Source organism: Pseudophryne corroboree, chromosome 1 (assembly GCF_028390025.1).
Source record: "Pseudophryne corroboree isolate aPseCor3 chromosome 1, aPseCor3.hap2, whole genome shotgun sequence".
Classification (NCBI taxonomy): Eukaryota; Metazoa; Chordata; class Amphibia; order Anura; family Myobatrachidae; genus Pseudophryne; species Pseudophryne corroboree.
The window spans coordinates 210,522,963-210,543,696 of NC_086444.1; the positions used below are offsets into that span (position 1 = coordinate 210,522,963).

Sequence of the window (20,734 nt, forward strand, 5' to 3'; positions counted from 1 at the left end):
GGGGTTTTTTTTGTTTTGTTTTTTTTTTAGTTGCCACAGCACTTACAATCCTTATGTTTATAAACTATGAAACTGGTATTAACGGTACTACATGTCTGTTTTTATTTCATAATGTCTGCATTTGTAAGTATACAATTATGTTGTTGAATATTGGTGGAGAAACTGCAATAGGTAACAAACTGTAAAGGTGCATACACGCGGTGCAATGTTTTCTTACGATTTTGACTATATACAGATGGTGCCACGCTAATCGTGGCTGTGTGTGCAACTAGGTGTGCCCTGCCGGGCACACCTCCAGGAATGAATGGGACGCGCACGCCCCCCATTCACTTTGAATGGGAGCATCTGTGTACACTCGGAAGGGGGGGCCGAGGCGCAGGCGCTGATTTCAAAGGTTATGATTGCTTTCATCGCCCTTTCATGATGCAGCCGTGGCTCCTCCCACTGCTCCTATCCTCTGAATACTCATGGTCTGTTATGGTGCATAGCGCAGCGGCGGCAGGCATATAATGAGTCAGTATAACTCATTGTAGTGCCACTGGCTGTGGGCCCCTTCAAAGCGTTAGGTCCTAAAGTAAAGCACCGGCACTAGTCCACCCTGATTTGCACTATAGTGCGTTAGATGTAGCCTAGAACTCTCCACCATATGGAATGCTGTTGCAGCTTTCTCATAGCCGTAGCATTCACAGTATAATATACATTTCTATACATTTTGGATAAGGGATACTCAACCAGTATATATAAATGGACGTATGTATGTGTGTATGTGTATATGTGTGTATGTATGTTCCAGCATAACTCTGGAATGCCTGGAGGAATTTACAACAAACTTTGTACACATATGACTTACAATCTGGAAAAAATACTGTGGGGTAAGACACCCCTAGCACCCCTAGGGGGGGTGGTGGGAAGGGGGAGACATGTAAAAATACATCGTTTTCAGCATAACTCTGGAATGCCTGGAGCAATTTACACCAAACTTGGTACACATATGACTTACAATCTGGGAAAAAATACTGTGGGGGGTAAGACCTAGCACCCCTAGAGGTAGGGGTGGGAAGGGGGTGACATGTAAAAATCGTTTTCGGCCTAACTCTGGAATGCCTGGAGCAATTTACACAGAGGCACACATGGGTAGGGGCAGAAGCATTCACGTGTAAGAGCAGAGGCAACCACGGGTAGGGGAAGAGGCACACACAGGTAGGGGCAGAGGTACACATGGGTAGGGCCAGAGCAACCCACAGGTAAGGATAGAGGCACACACACGGGTAGGGGCAGAGGCACCCACAGGTAAGCATAGAGGCACACACGGGTAGGAGCAGAGGCATACTTCAGTTTCGAAGCTAAGCATGAAGACCTAGGGCCCTTTGACATAGAGTCAGCCTGCAAACCTAGCATATTTAACATACAGCGGGCGGAGCTGGGCCTGTCATCCCATCATTTACAGCACTGAGCAGGACGGAGCAGCAGAGGCGGGACGGGGCAGAGTCAAAGGCGGATTATTCTCCTCAGCAACAGCATTTTAACAGCATCAATCCGGGGAAGCCCTGAGGTGTGGCCTGACAAAGAGTGGCATTATTCTTTAAATTCCGTAATGAAGCACAAGTATTTAGCTAGTTACATATACATATATATATATATATATATATATATATATATATATATATATATATATATACACACACACACACACACACACACACAAAATACAAAACAAAGTGAGAAAAAATAAGATTTTACTCACCGGTAAATCTATTTCTCGTAGTCCGTAGTGGATGCTGGGTACTCCGTAAGGACCATGGGGAATAGACGGGCTCCGCAGGAGACTGGGCACTCTAAAGAAAAGATTAGGTACTACATCTGGTGTGCACTGGCTCCTCCCTCTATGCCCCTCCTCCAGACCTCAGTTAGGGAAACTGTGCCCGGAAGAGCTGACATTACTAGGAAAGGATTTGGAATCCAGGGTAAGACTCATACCAGCCACACCAATCACACCGTACAACTTGTGATAATTATACCCAGTTAACAGTATGAACAACAACTGAGCCTCATTAAACTGATGGCTCAGAACAAAAAACCCTATAGTTAAGCAATAACTATATACAAGTATTGCAGAATTCCGCACTTGGGACGGGCTCCCAGCATCCACTACGGACTACGAGAAATAGATTTACCGGTGAGTAAAATCTTATTTTCTCTGACGTCCTAGTGGATGCTGGGTACTCCGTAAGGACCATGGGGATTATACCAAAGCTCCCAAACGGGCGGGAGAGTGCGGATGACTCTGCAGCACCGAATGAGCAAACTCAAGGTCCTCCTCAGCCAGGGTATCAAACTTGGAGAATTTTGCAAACGTGTTTGATCCCGACCAGGTAGCAGCTAGGCAAAGTTGTAAAGCCGAGACCCCTCGGGCAGCCGCCCAAGAAGAGCCCACCTTCCTTGTGGAATGGGCTTTTACTGATTTAGGATGCGGCAGTCCAGCCGCAGAATGTGCAAGTTGAATCGTGCAACAGATCCAGCGAGCAATAGTCTGCTTTGAAGCAGGAGCACCCAGCTTGTTGGGTGCATGCAGGATAAACAGCGAGTCAGTTTTTCTGACTCTAGCCGTCCTGGAAACATAGATTTTCAGGGCCCGGACTACATCCAGCAACTTGGAAGCCTCCAAGTCCCGAGTAGCCGCAGGCACCACAATAGGTTGGTTCAAATGGAACGCTGATACCACCTTAGGGAGAAATTGGGGACGAGTCCTCAATTCTGCCCTGTCCATATGGAAGATCAGATAGGGGCTTTTACATGACAAAGCCGCCAATTCTGACACCGAAGCCAAAAGCATGACCACTTTCCACGTGAGATATTTCAACTCCACGGTCTGAAGTGGCTCAAACCAATGTGATTTTAGGAAATCCAACACAACGTTGAGATCCCAAGGTGCCACTGGGGGCACAAAAGGGGGCTGAATATGCAGCACTCCCTTAACAAACGTCTGAACTTCAGGCAGTGAAGCCAGTTCTTTTTGAAAGAAAATAGACAGGGCCGAAATCTGGACTTTAATGGATCCCAATTCTAGGCCCATAGTCACTCCTGACTGTAGGAAGTGCAGAAATCGACCCAGCTGAAATTCTTCTGTTGGGGCCTTCATAGCCTCACACCAAGCAACATATTTTCGCCATATGCGGTGATAATGTTTTGCTGTCACATCCTTCCTAGCTTTTATCAGCGTAGGAATGACTTCAACCGGAATGCCCTTTTCCATCAGGATCCAGCGTTCAACCGCCATGCCGTCAAACGAAGCCGCGGTAAGTCTTGGAACAGACAGGGCCCCTGCTGTAGCAGATCCTGTCTGAGAGGCAGAGGCCAAGGGTCCTCTGAGATAATTTCTTGTAGTTCCGGGTACCAAGTCCTTCTTGGCCAATCCGGAACGATGAGTATAGTTCTTACTCCTTTCTTATTATCCTCAGTGGTATGAGAGGAAGAGGAGGGAACACATAAACCGACTGGTACACCCACGGTGTCACTAGAGCGTCCACAGCTATCGCCTGAGGGTCCCTTGACCTGGCGCAATATCTTTTTAGCTTTTTGTTGAGGCGGGACGCCATCATGTCCACCTGTGGCCTTTCCCAACGATTTACAATCAGCTGGAAGACTTCTGGATGAAGTCCCCACTCTCCCGGGTGGAGGTCGTGCCTGCTGAGGAAGTCTGCTTCCCAGTTGTCCACTCCCGGAATGAACACTGCTGACAGTGCTATCACGTGATTTTCCGCCCATCGGAGAATCCTTGTGGCTTCTGCCATCGCCATCCTGCTTCTTGTGCCGCCCTGTCGGTTTACATGGGCGACCGCCGTGATGTTGTCTGACTGAATCAGCACCGGCTGGTTTTGAAGCAGGGGTCTTGCCTGACTTAGGGCATTGTAAATGGCCTTTAGTTCCAGAATATTTATGTGTAGGGAAGCTTCCTGACTCGACCATTGTCCTTGGAAGTTTCTTCCCTGAGTGACTGCCCCCCAACCTCGGAGGCTTGCATCCGTGGTCACCAGGATCCAGTCCTGTATGCCGAATCTGCGGCCCTCGAGAAGATGTGCACTCTGCAGCCACCACAGCAGAGACACCCTGGCCCTCGGGGACAGGGTGATCAGCGGATGCATCTGAAGATGTGATCCGGACCACTTGTCTAACAGATCCCACTGAAAGATCCATGCATGGAACCTGCCGAATGGAATTGCCTCGTAAGAAGCTACCATCTTTCCCAGGACTCGCGTACAGTGATGCATGGACACCTGTTTTGGTTTTAGGAGGTCTCTGACCAGAGATGACAACTCCTTGGCCTTCTCCTCCGGGAGAAACACCTTCTTCTGTTCTGTGTCCAGAATCATACCCAGGAACAGCAGACACGTCGTAGGAACCAGCTGCGACTTCGGGATATTCAGAATCCAGCCGTGCTGTTGTAGCACTTCCTGAGATAGTGCTACTCCGACCAACAACTGATCTCTGGACCTCGCCTTTGTAAGGAGATCGTCCAAGTACGGGATAATTATAACTCCCTTCTTTCGAAGGAGTATCATCATTTCGGCCATTACTTTGGTAAATACCCTCGGTGCCGTGGACAGACCAAACGGCAACGTCTGGAATTGGTAATGGCAGTCCTGTACCACAAAACGGAGGTACACCTGGTGAGGTGGGTAAATGGGGACATGTAGGTAAGCATCCTTGATGTCCAGTGATACCATGTAATCCCCCTCTTCCAGGCTTGCAATAACCGCCCTGAGCGATTCCATTTTGAACTTGAACTTCCTTATATAAGTGTTCAAGGATTTCAAATTTAGAATGGGTCTCACCGAACCGTCTGGTTTCGGTACCACAAACATTGTGGAATAGTAACCCCGTCCCTGTTGAAGGAGGGGAACTTTGATTATCACCTGCTGGAGGTACAGCTTGTGAATTGCCGCCAGTACTACCTCCCTGTCCTGGGGAGTAGCTGGCAAGGCTGATTTGAGGTAACGGCGAGGGGGAGACGTCTCGAATTCCAGCTTGTATCCCTGAGATACCACTTGTAGAACCCAGAGATCCACCTGTGAGCGAACCCACTGGTCGCTGAAGTTCCGGAGACGGGCCCCCACCGCACCTGGCTCCACATGTGGAGCCCCAGCGTCATGCGGTGGACTTAGTGGAAGCAGGGTATGATTTTTGTTCTTGGGAACTGGCTGTATGGTGCAGCTTTTTCCCTCTACCCCTGCCTCTGGGCAGAAAGGACGCGCCTCTAACTCGCTTGCCTTTCTGAGGCCGAAAGGACTGTACTTGATAATACGGTGCTTTCTTAGGCTGTGAGGGAACCTGAGGTAAAAAAGTCGACTTCCCAGCTGTTGCTGTGGATACGAGGTCTGAAAGACCGTCCCCAAACAATTCCTCACCCTTATAAGACAAAATTTCCATGTGCCTTTTAGAATCAGCATCACCTGTCCACTGCCGAGTCCATAATACTCTCCTGGCAGAAATGGACATTGCATTAATTCTAGATGCCAGCCGGCAAATGTCCCTCTGTGCATCTCTCATATATAAGACTACGTCTTTAATATGCTCTATGGTTAGCAATATAGTGACTCTGTCCAGGGAATCAATGTTATCAGACAGGGAATCAGACCACGCTGCTGCAGCACTACACATCCATGCTGAAGCAATAGCAGGTCTCAGTATAGTACCTGAGTGTGTATACACAGACTTCAGGATAGCCTCCTGCTTTCTATCTGCAGGCTCCTTTAAGGCGGCCGTATCCTGAGAAGGCAGTGCCACCTTTTTTGATAAGCGTGTGAGCGCCTTGTCCACCTTAGGGGATGTCTCCCAGCGTAACCTATCCGTTGGCGGGAAAGGGTACGCCATTAGTAACCGCTTAGAAATTACTAGTTTCTTATCTGGGGGACCCCACGCTTCTTCACACAATTCATTTTACTCATCAGATGGGGGAAAAGTCACTGGCTGCTTTTTCTCCCCAAACATAATACCCTTTTTTGTGGTAACCGGGTTAATGTCAGAAATGTGCAACACATTTTTCATTGCCGTAATCATGCATCGGATGGCCCTTGTGGATTGTATATTTGTCTCATCCTCGTCGACACTGGAGTCAGACTCCGTGTCGACATCTGTGTCTGCCATCTGAGGTAGCGGGCGTTTTTGAGCCCCTGATGGCCTCTGAGATGCCTGGGCAGGCGCGGGCTGAGATGCCGGCTGTCCCAAAGCTGCGTCATCGAACCTTTTATGCAAGGAGTTGACACTGTCGGTTAATACCTTCCACATATCCATCCACTCAGGTGTCGGCCCCGCAGGGGGCGACATCACACTTATCGGCACCTGCTCCGCCTCCACGTAAGCGTCCTCATCAAACATGTCGACACAGCCGTACCGACACAACGCACACACACACAGGGAATGCTCTGACTGAGGACAGGACCCCACAAAGTCCTTTGGGGAGACAGAGAGATAGTATGCCAGCACACACCAGAGCGCTATATAACAGAGGGATATACACTATACACAAAGTGAATTTTCCCCCTATATAGCCGCTTATATCACAATTTGCGCCTAAATTTATGTGCCCCCCCCTCTCTTTTTTACCCTTTCTGTAGTGTATACTGCAGGGGAGAGCCTGGGGAGCGTCCTTCCAGCGGAGCTGTGAAGAGAAAATGGAGCTGGCTGTGCTGAGGGAGATAGCCCCGCCCCTTCAACGGCAGGCTTCTCCCGCTTTTTATATCGTTAATGGCGGGGGTTTCTGCACATATACAGTGTTAAACACTGTATTATGTGCTTTTTATTGCCAAAACGTATATTAATTGCAGCCCAGGGCGCCCCCCCCAGCGCCCTGCACCCACCAGTGACCGGAGCGTGTGGTGTGCTGTGGGAGCAATGGCGCACAACTGCTGTGCTCTGCGCTACCTTATTGAAGACCGAAGTCTTCAGCCGCCGATTTCCTCTGGTTTCTTCCGTCTTCTGGCTCTGCAAGGGGGACGGCGGCGCGGCTCCGGGAACGGACGATCGAGGTCGGGCCCTGTGTTCGATCCCTCTGGAGCTAATGGTGTCCAGTAGCCTAGAAGCACAAGCTAGCTGCAAGCAGGTAGGTTTGCTTCTCTCCCCTAAGTCCCACGTAGCAGTGAGTCTGTTGCCAGCAGATCTCACTGAAAATAAAAAACCTAACAAATACTTTTCTTTTTAGTGAACTCAGGAGAGCCCACTAAGTGCATCCAGCTCAGGCCGGGCACAGATTCTAACTGAGGTCTGGAGGAGGGGCATAGAGGGAGCAGCCAGTGCACACCAGATGTAGTACCTAATCTTTTCTTTAGAGTGCCCAGTCTTCTGCGGAGCCCGTCTATTCCCCATGGTCCTTACGGAGTACTCAGCATCCACTAGGACGTCAGAGAAAAGCGCCTTCTAGTGTAACAACTAAATTAAATATTAAGGGGGTAATTCAGACCTGATCGCTCGCTAGCATTTTTGGCAGTACTGCGATCAGGTCAGAACTCCGCATGCGTATGCACCGCAATGCGCAGGCACGTCGCACAGGTACAAAGCGGTTTGTTGCTCTGCGATGGGTTTGTGCGAAGAATCCATTTGCATGGCGATCGCAAGGTGATTGACAGGAAGAAGGCGTTTGTGGGTGTCAACTGACCGTTTTCTGGGAGTGGTTGGAAAAATGTATGCATTCCCAAGCGTTTGCAGGGTGGGTGTCTGACATCAATTCCGGTCCCGGACAGGCTGAAGTGATCGCAGCGGCTGAGTAAGTCCTGGGCTACTCAGATACTGCACAAAATCTTTTTGTACAGCTCGGCTGCACATGCGATCGCACACTTGCACAGCTAAAATACACTCCCCGGTGGGTGGCGACTATGTGAATGCAGGACTGCAAAAAATAGCTAGCGAGCGATCAGGTCTGAATTAGCCCCTAAGTCATTTATATATGTATGTGCACCGAAATGAGTTGCTAGGAGGATGCAATAATATATACTCCTTGTAACACCATATGTGTATAAGCAGATTGCTCCTCACTTGCCATTGTTGTCAAACCACGTATCCAGGACCACTATAATACAGTAGATACAGACAGAACTCTGCTCTACACCACAGAAGCCTATATGTTGATCGTACACTGATGATTGTTGGAACTAATCAGTACAATAAGGTCTGATGATTTACCCATTGCAGCATTGTGCGATGTAATGAACATGAATGATAAATTTTGGAATTAATTAGTGTATCAAGGTCTGATGACGCACTCTCAGCAATAGTGTGCTATTTAATGAGCCTACGTAACTATGCACACTTGGGAGTATTCTATTGTTTAAATAGTTACAAGCTTAGGAGATAGTTTTCCTTCTGCCCCATTGCTGAATTGTTACAAGTTTAGTATACCAACTAACTGAATCTGCAGATCTACTGCTGGAGAATTTTTCTGCAACATTGTTTCTTTTTATATTTTCATGTGAGAGATTAGGAACTTTCTGCTAACAATTATTTATTATCCAAGGTGTTCTAGGTGTTTACGATTTTGTTAATCACCACAGTGTGTTATCTCTGTCTAAATACTTCAATGGAATTACCAGTATATGTTGATTGATTAATACTCAGGATATAATTTAACCAAAGTGTGTGAACTTCATTTGTTTTTTTGTATATGAAAATCAGCCCTAACTTTATTATTCCTGTGTATTTCGGCATAGGAGAATAAGAGGAGATCAGTTATATAATTTAGAATGTCATTTGAATGAATCAGTTCAATCAAATTATACATCTCTGACTATTCCTATATTTATCAGAGCCTTATCTCTTCTCAGCACTCTCTCATCTGGTTGACAGCAGTGCTGGCAAGGGTTCTGCCCTTCTCAGCATACATTTGGCTGTCACAACAGAAAGCAGAAGTGTCTCTTTCTTTCTTCTGCCCTATTCTTAAGAGGAAGTAGAATAACCAATTCTTGATCTACTCCATTTAAAAACTGGTGATGGCTCTCCTTTCCAACACTCTCATCTGGAAAAGCCTGGGGCCAATTGTTCCAGTAACGTATAGCAGGCATAGTACAGACAGCAGAAGTGGGTTCTCTCTTCCTTCATATGTCATCTTTACTATTCAAGGTCGTACTATCCTGAGAGTAGCCCGATCTTCTACCTCGGAAGCTGATAGGATAGACCTGGCTAGTACTTTGAAGGGGGACCGCTTAGGAATACCAGGCACTGTGGATATCACCAAGATGATCACTTATATCTTCATGTGAAAACACTGGTGGAGCAGTTCTATTCTGCTCACTCACCTAATCTATATTTCACCATTCTTTCTTCTAATTTGAATAATTAAACAGATATTTTAAATACTTTCGGACCATATAGGTCGATATTTTAAAGGAACAGAATAAAAGTTAAGTTTTAGATCATCCATTATAATATCATCTCACTGTATATTGATTGATTATTATTACTATTTTCAAATAAGAGTGCTCCCGAAAAGGATTTCTTTTGTCTTGTCCTTTCCTCATTATGTGTAGTTAATCTACAAAAGTTTTTTTGGGAGCACCACCAATAGACAAGGTGCTATCCAAAGATTTGGGTATTGGCACCATTTATATTGGTTATTTTCAGATTTTTCTATACTTAAATGTGGCTTTATAGTACACAGCTAGTGCAGAACTGACAAACCATTTCTTTAAACGTCGCACAGGTACAAAGCGGTTCGTTGCTCTGCAATGGGTTTGTGCGAAGAATCCATTTGCATGGCGATCGCAAGGTGATTGACAGGAAGAAGGCGTTTGTGGGTGTCAACTGACCGTTTTCTGGGAGTGGTTGGAAAAATGTATGCATTCCCAAGCGTTTGCAGGGTGGGTGTCTGACATCAATTCCGGTCCCAAACAGGCTGAAGTGATCACAGTGGCTAAGTAAGTCCTGGGCTACTCAGATACTGCACAAAATCTTTTTGTACAGCTCGGCTGCACATGCGATCGCACACTTGCACAGCTAAAATACACTCCCCGGTGGGTGGCGACTATGTGAATGCAGGACTGCAAAAAATAGCTAGCGAGCGATCAGGTCTGAATTAGCCCCTAAGTCATTTATATATGTATGTGCACCGAAATGAGTTGCTAGGAGGATGCAATAATATATACTCCTTGTAACACCATATGTGTATAAGCAGATTGCTCCTCACTTGCCATTGTTATCAAACCACGTATCCAGGACCACTATAATACAGTAGATACAAACAGAACTCTGCTCTACACCACAGAAGCCTATATGTTGATCTTACACTGATGATATCTAACAAATTCTAAATGAGTTGATTTCACAGATCTGCATTTCTGTCCAGTGGATGCATGGTTGGACAACAGAGCCAGTAAGGAGTGATTTGCTTATCTCTATCCCAAATTCCTAGGATGAGGTTAAGTCCTTCACTTTGTTTCAATGGAATATTGTACAGTGTTTCAAACTATACGCTATGGATGAGATGTTCTAAGCCATGGAGTGTTATAAAGTGGCCGGAGATACGTTTCCAGCGAATCAGCTCCTAACTGCCATGTTGCAGGCTGTGTTTGAAAAATGATGGAGCTGATAGGATGGTACTTTATCTCTCTCCGCTTTATCACTCTCCAAGGATTACTACATAGACCCTTATATGAGAATGTAAATATAGGGGGACATTTACTAAGCAGTGATAAAAGTGGAGAAGTGAGCCAGTAGAGAAGTTGCCCATGGCAACCAATCAGCATTGATGTAACAGTTATAATTTGCATACTATAAACATATACAGAGCTGCTGATTGGGCGTCATGGGCAACTTCTCCACTGGCTCACTTCTCCACTTTTATCACTGCTTAGTACATGTCCCCCAAAGTCTCTTGTCACATTTTTCTTACAAACTATTTATGTTGCATGTTTTCTTTAAACATTAAGATCACAAAAACTCTAAAGAAAAATTTGAATAATTATTCTGTTGTAACAGACGTTTACCATATGCAGCACTGTCAATACACAACATAATTTTGATATTTCACATCTTTATACTATAACTCATGTAGCTGAAATATAAACACATACATTATTTATAGACTAATATGGTTAAAGAGTTGCCAAATATCTGTCACGATATAACTAGAAAATGTAAATATATTTTAGTTAAGTTACATTAAAATGGGCTTCTTAAAATAGCTCCTTCTCCTTTCCCATCTACTGAAACATCACTCCTCATGCAGGACAAACATATCTTGTTGTCACAAATACTGCCACATCCAAGGTCTACAAATCAGGGTCTGATTCTAAGTCGCATGTATGTCCGAATGCAGTCACATCTAGGGAGTTTTTAGCAAACTGTACATGCGCCATAGTGGACATACCGTAGGCATTTTTGCATTTCGTCAAATGATTCTGAATCAGACGGATCCATGAAACAGGAGCTTCAGGGTGTTAACTAAGAGGCAACGGGGCTTACACAAGGAAGAGAACTGTCTCATGGAGTGTATACAGAGTTGCGTCCTATTCTGAGTGGCACTCACTATGAGTGGATGTCATTTTCGGTGGTAGTATGGGGTAGGTGTAAGAGCTAATACTAGTAATAACAGCTGTGGATGGCTGTTGGTGGTACAGTCGCAGACATCCCTGCGACTCAGACATCCATGTGACTCAGAATACGGGTAGAAATTTGCCTTAGACTTCAGGTCAGGGACTGCATACGGACCTTTGGCATGGTTACACACCTACTATGCTAAAATACATTTTGGCATTATGCAATACAGTATCACTCTTTTGAAAAGTACAGTAACCAGTACCGCTATACCAGTAACCAGCACACATTTGACTGGTAATCAAAATATATTTGATGGTAATCAGCAGCCATTTGACTGGTAATTATCAACTGTTTACCATGTATCAATAATATTTAACTAGTAAGAAGCATCCCTTTTACCTGCACTTGTTTGAAAAGTATTATTATCTTTTATGCTGCTGGGGCTCAAACACCCACCAGCCTGGTTTCCAACAGCCACCAAGTGAAAGAACATTGGGGTCTATTCATGAAGCAGTGAAAAGTGTGGAGAAGTGAGCCAGTGGAGAAGCTGCCCATAGTTGCCTATACATACAGTAGTTCATGGCCAGGTAAGAGACATCCACCGTTGGGTAAAAGGTAGGAGCAGCGGTGCAAGTGGGTGGGTATGGGTAGGTACGGCATACCCTTAAGAATTTAGCCGTGGATACCCCATCCCCACACCGATGGGCCGACGCTACTCGCCAACGTTCCCCTCCCTCCGCTGTTCACCGGCGCCGCTGCTTGAGGGGAGGAGAGCGCAGCATTTGCTCTCCTGCCCCTCAGTGTCTTCCTTTAATTCAGCGCTGGCCCTTGAACAAATCACAGCTTGCGAACTGGCAGCCAAGGACCGCAAGCTTGTTTTGGCTCACGGATGGCGCTGAATTGAAGGAAGACAGTGACACCCGCACCGACTGAGGGGAAGGAGAGGCGCAGGCTGCGCTCTACTCCCCTCACACATACACAGGATCAAGACACCAGCAGCAGGGGAAGGGGGGCATGTATACCTGGCACTGGGGGCATATCTGGCACTGGGGGGACATGTGTACCTGGCACTGGGGGCATATCTGGCACTGGGGGGACATGTATATCTGGCACTGGGGCATATCTGGCACTGGGGGGATATGTGTATCTGGCACTGGGGGCATATCTTGCACTGCGGAGGACATGTGTATCTGGCACTGGGTGCATATCTGGCACTGTGGGGGACATGTGTATCTGGCACTGGGTGCATATCTGACACTGAGGGCATATCTGGCACTGGGGGCATATCTGGCACTGGGGGCATATCTGGCATTGGAGGGACATGTGTATCTGGCACTGGAGGACATGTGTATCTGGCACTGGGGGCATATCTGACACTGAGGGCATATCTGGCACTGGGGGCATATCTGGCACTGGGGGCATATCTGGCACTGCGTGGGACATGTGTATCTGGCACTGGGAGCATATCTGGCATTGGAGGGACATGTGTATCTGGCACTGGGGGACATGTGTATCTGGCACTGAGGGCATATCTGACACTGAGGGCATATCTGGCACTGGGGGTATATCTGGCACTGCGGGGGACATGTGTATCTGGCACTGTGGGCATATCTGGCACTGGAGGGACATGTGTATCTGGCACTGGGGGACATGTGTATCTGGCACTGGGGGACATGTGTATCTGGCACTGGGGGCATATCTGACACTGAGGGCATATCTGGCACTGGGGGCATGTCTGGCACTGCGGGGGACATGTGTATCTGGCACTGGGAGCATATCTGGCATTGGAGGGACATGTGTATCTGGCACTGGGGGACATGTGTATCTGGCACTGACGGCATATCTGACACTGAGGGCATATCTGGCACTGGGGGTATATCTGGCACTGCGGGGGACATGTGTATCTGGCACTGTGGGCATATCTGGCACTGGAGGGACATGTGTATCTGGCACTGGGGGACATGTGTATCTGGCACTGTGGGCATATCTGGCACTGCTGGGGACATATGTATCTGGCACTGGGGGCATATCTGACACTGAGGGCATATCTGACACTGGGTGGACATGTGTATCTGGCACTGGGGGCATTTCTGTATCTGGCACTGGGGGCAATGTATATCTGACACAGTGGGGGCATTTGTGTATCTGTCACTGTGAGGCAATGTGTATATGGCACTGTGAGGCAATGTATGTCTGGCACTCTGGGGGCATTTGTGTATCTGGCACTGTGGGGCAATGTGTATCTGGCACTGTGGGACAATGTATATCTGGCACTGGGGGCATATCTGGCACTGGGGGCATATCTGGCACTGGGGGGCATTTCTGTATCTGGCACTGGGGGCAATGTATATCTGACACAGTGGGGGCATTTGTGTATCTGTCACTGTGAGGCAATGTGTATATGGCACTGTGAGGCAATGTATGTCTGGCACTCTGGGGGCATTTGTGTATCTGACACAGTGGGGGCATTTGTGTATCTGTCACTGTGAGGCAATGTATATCTGGCACTCTGGGGGCATTTGTGTATATGGCACTGTGAGGCAATGTATATCTGGCACTCTGGGGGCATTTGTGTATCTGGCACAGTGAGGCAATGTGTATCTGGCACTGTGGGGCAATGTATATCTGACACTGTGGGGCAATGTATATCTGGCACTGTGGGGCAATGTATATCTGGCACTGTGGGGCAATGTATATCTGGCACTGTGGGGCAACGTGTATCTGGCACTATTGGGGTCATATGTGTATCTGCCCCTCCCCCCATATGTGTATCACGCCCCCATTTTCATTGGCCACGCCCCATGTGGCATTTGGCCACACCCATTTTGACGCGCGCGCCTTCGGCACATGCACACAGTACCTATAAGACATTTTTTCTACTTGCACCACTGGGTAGGAGAGAGTTTAGAGTCATATTATTCTTTATAATGTTATGTTAGATGACAGAATGACTTTTGCATTAAAAATTACAGTAACTGGTTTCTGAATTACTAAGCAGGATCTCACTGTACAACTAAATTATTTGTGAATTTTCTAATTATCCCAGAACCAAAGATATGGGAAAATTACTCCACTGTCACAAATAAATAATAGTATATTACACAAATCGTCAAAGTCATAATTATTAGTTACGTATTATTAATTACGTATCTTGTTGACTCTAAAATATATTTGTGGTATATGAAATTCTTTGTGATTTGAGCTATGCGGTTAGGAGGGTTAGCTCAAGGAACAGACAGATGATCTCCCAATATCAGACAAGTTCTGGCCAACCCACCATGTAACAGGTGGCAATATGGCTCAGAGATACCTACTCTCCTATGCTCCATGGTGGGTTTCTATGACCATGCAGTACTGCCATCCAGGTTATAAAGGTCTCCTGGACTTGTACTCCACATGTAATATTATTTTAACAGCCATATGTTCTCTGTACATCAGTGATCAGTTATTTTAACACTGAATGACTACATTTTATATGTAACTGTATCAAGACAAAGTTTATGTTGCCTTTTTCTTTTAACAGACAGTGCCTTATTTTTTTAATACTTTGGAGGGTTGGCGTTTGGGGTCGGGACTGATGGAAAGGACATCATCTTGCATCAGAGTTTATTGCGTCAACTTGGACAGTTACTAAATGCACTTCATCTTTGTATAGAGTTAATATTTAAATAGTCATAACTATACATTTTCATTACTGCAATTCTATATGATTTTATGAACAAGCGGCCAGCTGACGTCAGACTTACACTGGTGGAGGAAACAGCTTCTTGTACACTTTTCATGATGAAATCCTGTGTGATCCTCCGGGTGGGTAATTCATTGAAGAGGGAGTTGATTAGAGCGACTTTAGCGGCATCTCTTCGGGCATCTGCTCTGCTTGTACAACACTGAGGAAACAATACAGTTACCAGAGGTGAAAATGACAGTACTGTATGCAAATACATCACTGTTCACTGGAAATAAAGGGTATGTAGTCACCATCCCCGTGGTCAGCATACCGACGCCAGGATCCTGGCCGCCAAAATGCCGGCAGGGGGCCGAGGACAATGGCGAGCACAGTGAGCCACAGAGCCCGCAAGGGGCTTTGTTACGTTCGGCCCCCTGCCAGCATTCTGGCGGCCGGGATCCCAGCGTCGGTATGCTGACCACCGGTATCCCGACCGCAGGCCACCCATACCCAACCCAAAACAAAGTATTGTCTGCTTCAACATTACCTATTCCAATGGCTCTATCTAGGGATAGATTTACTAAAGCTTCTAAAAAGAGTGGTAGAGTTGACCATATTAACCAATTAGATTCTAGTTATCATTTCTCTGTTGCATCCAAGAAAATGATAGACAGAATCTGATAGGTTGGTATGGGCAACAGCATCACCTTTTTTCTTTTCTTTTTTAAGTGCTAGTATATCTACCCCTTAGAGCCTATGATTGTAATATTATGACATTATAACTAGTGACAATTACACCTCAGACATACTGTACGTGTACAGATGCTTTTTATAGAAGCTACATATGATCAGTTCTTTATATTTAATTTATTGTAGTCTCATTCCTAAGGTTTGTAATTCTGTAGTTATTCTTTTGTCTCTTATAAAGTTACAACTTCACTATAAGTATAAATGTTCTAAATGTTGAAATATTTTTTCAAGTGCATTTTCATTTTATTTAAAAAAACATTACTATAGAATTAGGAAAACATAAAATGATCCTATCTGCTATAACTAAATGATTGTTATTGTCTGTACAACGCTACAAATATTTGCTTATACAGTAATATAACATTCATGATATCATATTTCATACCAACCTGTAGAATACTGTAATGGTCCCTACACATTTACCGATTTCACTGAGCGATATGAACGATCTCGTTCATTAATGAACAATATATCGTTCATATCGCTCAGTGTGTAGGCACCAACGATGAACGATGCGCGGCCCTGCGGTCATTCATCGTTAGTGCCGCCTCGTTTAAACATGCAAGCCAATATGGACAATCTTGTCCATATTAGCATGCAGGGCAATGGTGCCGGGTGACGTCATGGAGTAAAGAAATTTCACTGCCCCCCATCACCCCCCCCCCCCCCGTCATCCCCCCCTCTCCCTGCAGCTGGGTCGGTCGTCGGCCGTATCAGCCATCGGGCACCTCGGCAAGTGTGTAGGGCCACTTACTGTGTGTACAAAAGAGGCATATATCCCCTGGATCAGTCAACTTATGAATCTGCAAAGCATACATTTCTCAAATAATTCAATTATTTTTTAAACTATTGCTGCTATTGCTGAATCACTGAGTTATGCATTATTAAACTCAAATGGCAATTCCAACCCTAGGACATGCCAAATACAAGCACACCAGGAAGTGGATGTCTGCAGGAAGGGGGTGTTATTGCTGCAGGTAGTTCTAATTAAAGTAGAATCCCCATTTACTTGAGTGGCATGATCTTTTATCCCTGTGATTTGACATGTAGTGGGGAAGTAACTAGGCTAGAATAGAAAAGTAATGTACAGTACCTAATGAGCTCAATACCCATAAGCGATGTAGTAATGCCCATAAGCCATGTAGTAATGCCCCATAAGCGATGTAGTAATCCCCATAAGCGATGTAGTAATGTCCATAAGCGATATAGTAATGCCCATAAGTGATGAAGTAATCCCCATTAGCGATGTAGTAATGCCCATAAGCGATATAGTAATGCCCATAAGGGATGTAGTAATGCCCATAAGGGATGTAGTAATGCCCATAAGCGATGTACTGTAGTAATGCCCATAAGGGATGTAGTAATGCCCATAAGCGATGTAGTAATGCCCATAAGAGATGTAGTAATGCCCATAAGCGATGTAGTAATGCCCATAAGCGATGTAGTAATGCCCATAAGCGATGTAGTTTACAAATGGATTAGATAAATTCCTAACTGAAAGAAATATCCATGGTTACAGCATTTAAATGATATTACATTTTATAATACAGGTTGAACTCGATGGACATTTTGTTTTTTTTCAACCTCATCAACTATGTAACTATCAACTATGTAAATGGGACAGTATTGTGTGTTATATCAGTTATGGGGCCCTGTTAGGGCACAGAGGGGTGCGACAGGGAACTTAGATGCCCATTTATAAATAAGTTTTAGGGGTTTAATACTCATTAAATTCAGCTCCTGTTCTGTATCACTAATGATAGCACTGTTTTTCTGCTTCCACACAGCATTGCTATTCAGATTTAGCATGCCCATTATAATTGACTGGCATGTGAATTTAACAACAAGTGGTATTGTTAACTTACCATTCATAGTCCTATTTAAAATTCTCCAGGGCGCTGCATGTGTCATATTGCGCTCACAAGCACTAAGGTCCCAGTGATACTGATCAATAATGAAGGGCCCCTATTTAGCAGTTGACAGCAGGGCATACGTTTTATATCAACTCGTAAGGGTGGAATTTCACTACCACCCATGGGATTGAAGTAAGCCAATCCATAGAGTTGTAGGTGGGTACTGCAGTGCCCACAATAGTAGCATGGGGTGGATGGGATTGCCCACCCCTGAGCACCAAATTTGAACAGAATGTTGGCAAATGCTTTCCTTGGTCACCAACTCCATGGAAGTTATAAATAAAATCGGGAACCTTCTTCCCATCAGCTACGTTGTGTTGTGTGGTTATTTACTATGGTTAAAATGTAATTAGCTAAAGAGCAGTATAGGGCATAGCAAATTACAGTATGTAAACAGTCATCATACTTAATTGGCTTAGTAAGAAGACACAGAAGGACATCACAGTAATTAGATATTGCTCTATACTTCTTGGGAATGGGGCTGTTGCCTGACAAGTCAGAAGGCTCAGACACAGCATTCTCAATTGACAAAAATCTGTATACCCCCTCCACCACCACCAAGCCCCCCACCAAACAAAAATAGAAAAAAAAATATTGATTGATGTTGGTTGCTGCTTACTAAAATCTGAAAAATAAATAAAAATTGTAGCAATGATCCCTCGACTAATAGTAAAAAAATTCTCTGGCAATACTGTTTCTTATTAATAGCCCAAACCCCCTACCACTTTGTCTTACAGATGGTCATTGATGCCTGTCTATTATCTTAATCATAAATGTAACCTTCAGTACATAAACATTATAGAACTATCCAATGTGGATCAAAAGAAAAATAACATGAGATCACTACGTGACTGGTGAAACAAACTGGAGAGTGTTTGAAATTAGCACTTTTTGGCATATGGCGCAGGAACATATGTGCCACATGCGTTATAACATTAAACCAGCCCCACTTCCACCTCTGTTTCCTCTTCCCTGGCTTTGAACTTCACACAGCTCAATTCTATTTCCTTGTCTCTGTTCCACCTTTATGCCACAGATCGTTCCCCTGATTCCCCTTCACATCACCATAAAAGACACATTCCAGATATTTTTTAGGATATTCTTCAGAGATCTGTAGTTTTTCCATCTGTTGACACATGATACTAATCACTTTATACAATAACTTGACCCAAGACCTATAGTCAACATGTAGATTTCCTAAATCTGGACAGATTTTTTTTGTTATCTCTTATTTCCTTTGATCTGGTGGTAAACTATGATTTTCGATTCTTTTGTTGAGTAGAACGTGTCATGTTGATGGATTTATTTGATGCATATTGATTCTGGTTTATGATGTAACGCAGATTACTTTAATGAAAACCATTCTCTAGGTTTCGTCCAAGCCAAACAGTCTTAGGGGGTCAGTTAGTAATTTGATACTAGCTGGAAGACATTGCCTGAGGCTGTATGCATAAAGAAAAAATATATTGTATCTGCACATGTACATGAAAGCCAGTTCAATCTTCCATCATAAGACTGGCAATCTATTTAAACATGACATATTGTGCCAGAGCAATGTTATTGGTTAACCCGTTTTGATCCACTGCTTTTATTATGTTACAATGCAAATTAGTTCTCCATAAAAAGATAATAAGCCTCTCAGGGGTCTATTCATGAAGCAGTGAAAAATGTGGAGAAGTGAGCCAGTGGAGAAGTTGCCCATGGCAACCAATCTGCATTGATAATTTTATTTGATTCAGCATTTATAATTTGCATACTATACAATTGTACGGAGCAGCTGACTGGTTGCCATGGGCAACTTCTCCACTCTTTTTACTGCTTCATGAATAGACCCCTTTTTCATGTATGTTAAAGGCATCAGAAATTACCTGAATATCTGCCATGTTCCAAGTGCAAACCTTCTAGTATATAGAGGCATTTGTGAAACCAAAGCCATTTTAGTTGTGGGTCTGCCCTTGAACAGGTCTGTGCTATGTATGCAGTAGGGCTAGTGAGTATGGTTGCCAGTGCTGAGAAAGTTTACTGAGTAAAATTAGCATTATTTATTGTCCATCAATAATAAATTCCAGGGACGAAAATGTTGTACAATCAGTTTTGACATATGCATTATTGCGTATTTCTTATTTCGAATATTTGCGATATATTAACGTCTGAATTTTTTCAGTATCATATGAAATAAACTATATCGGGGGTTATTCAGCATCAGTAGCAGTTTTGCTAAAATTGCTACTGTTTAAAATCGCATGCTGGGAGCCGCCCAGCACAAGGCAAGGCCGCACAGCATGTGTAGCACCGATCTGCACTGCAATCGCATTTCAAATGCAATTGCATTGCAGAAATTGGGAAGTCCAGGCAGCCAGGCTGCATATCCAGGCACACTGGAAACGGCCACTTTTGCTCCTGCATTTCCCACACCACTGCCCCCGAATGCCCAACAGCTGGGAATCACTATGCGATAGCGACGGGACCTGGCATTATTCGCCACCTCCTTAGATATTTCTGCATGTTGAAGAGATCTGAGGAAGTGATGAACGACCCGCGGGTACGCGCGTCGCCGTCGTTATTGTCCATACACAGCACTTTTTAAACAATGTGTCATTCTGATTGGTCAGAAACATCCACATCATTAAAATATCATGCCGCATGTGGCCACCTTTAGTTATTCATTCAACCAATAAACCAAACTAAATTGATAATTGAGTTCAATTCAATTCAGAGAAGTGCAGTAAGGGGAGGCAGAGTCTACTCCCTGTCAAACTCCTGAGATTTTATATAAAAGTGATTAGAATAATACACAAAAAGATATTTATAACATAAACATCTTTGTTTATTGTAATCCTTCTCATAGCTAACACGCAGCAGCTTTGTGGAGATCCCTGGA

At 44.8% G+C, this 20,734-nt stretch overlaps 1 protein-coding gene across 1 annotated transcript in view; it reads right to left on the minus strand.

Moving 5' to 3' along the window:
• The window catches only part of LIX1 (limb and CNS expressed 1), a 278,166-nt gene that overhangs the window by 167,047 nt on the left and 90,385 nt on the right, over positions 1-20,734 (minus strand). Inside the window, exon 3 of the mRNA XM_063964057.1 lies at positions 15,270-15,410. Coding sequence (XP_063820127.1) covers positions 15,270-15,410 — 141 coding nt within the window. The remainder of the gene's footprint in view (positions 1-15,269; positions 15,411-20,734) is intronic.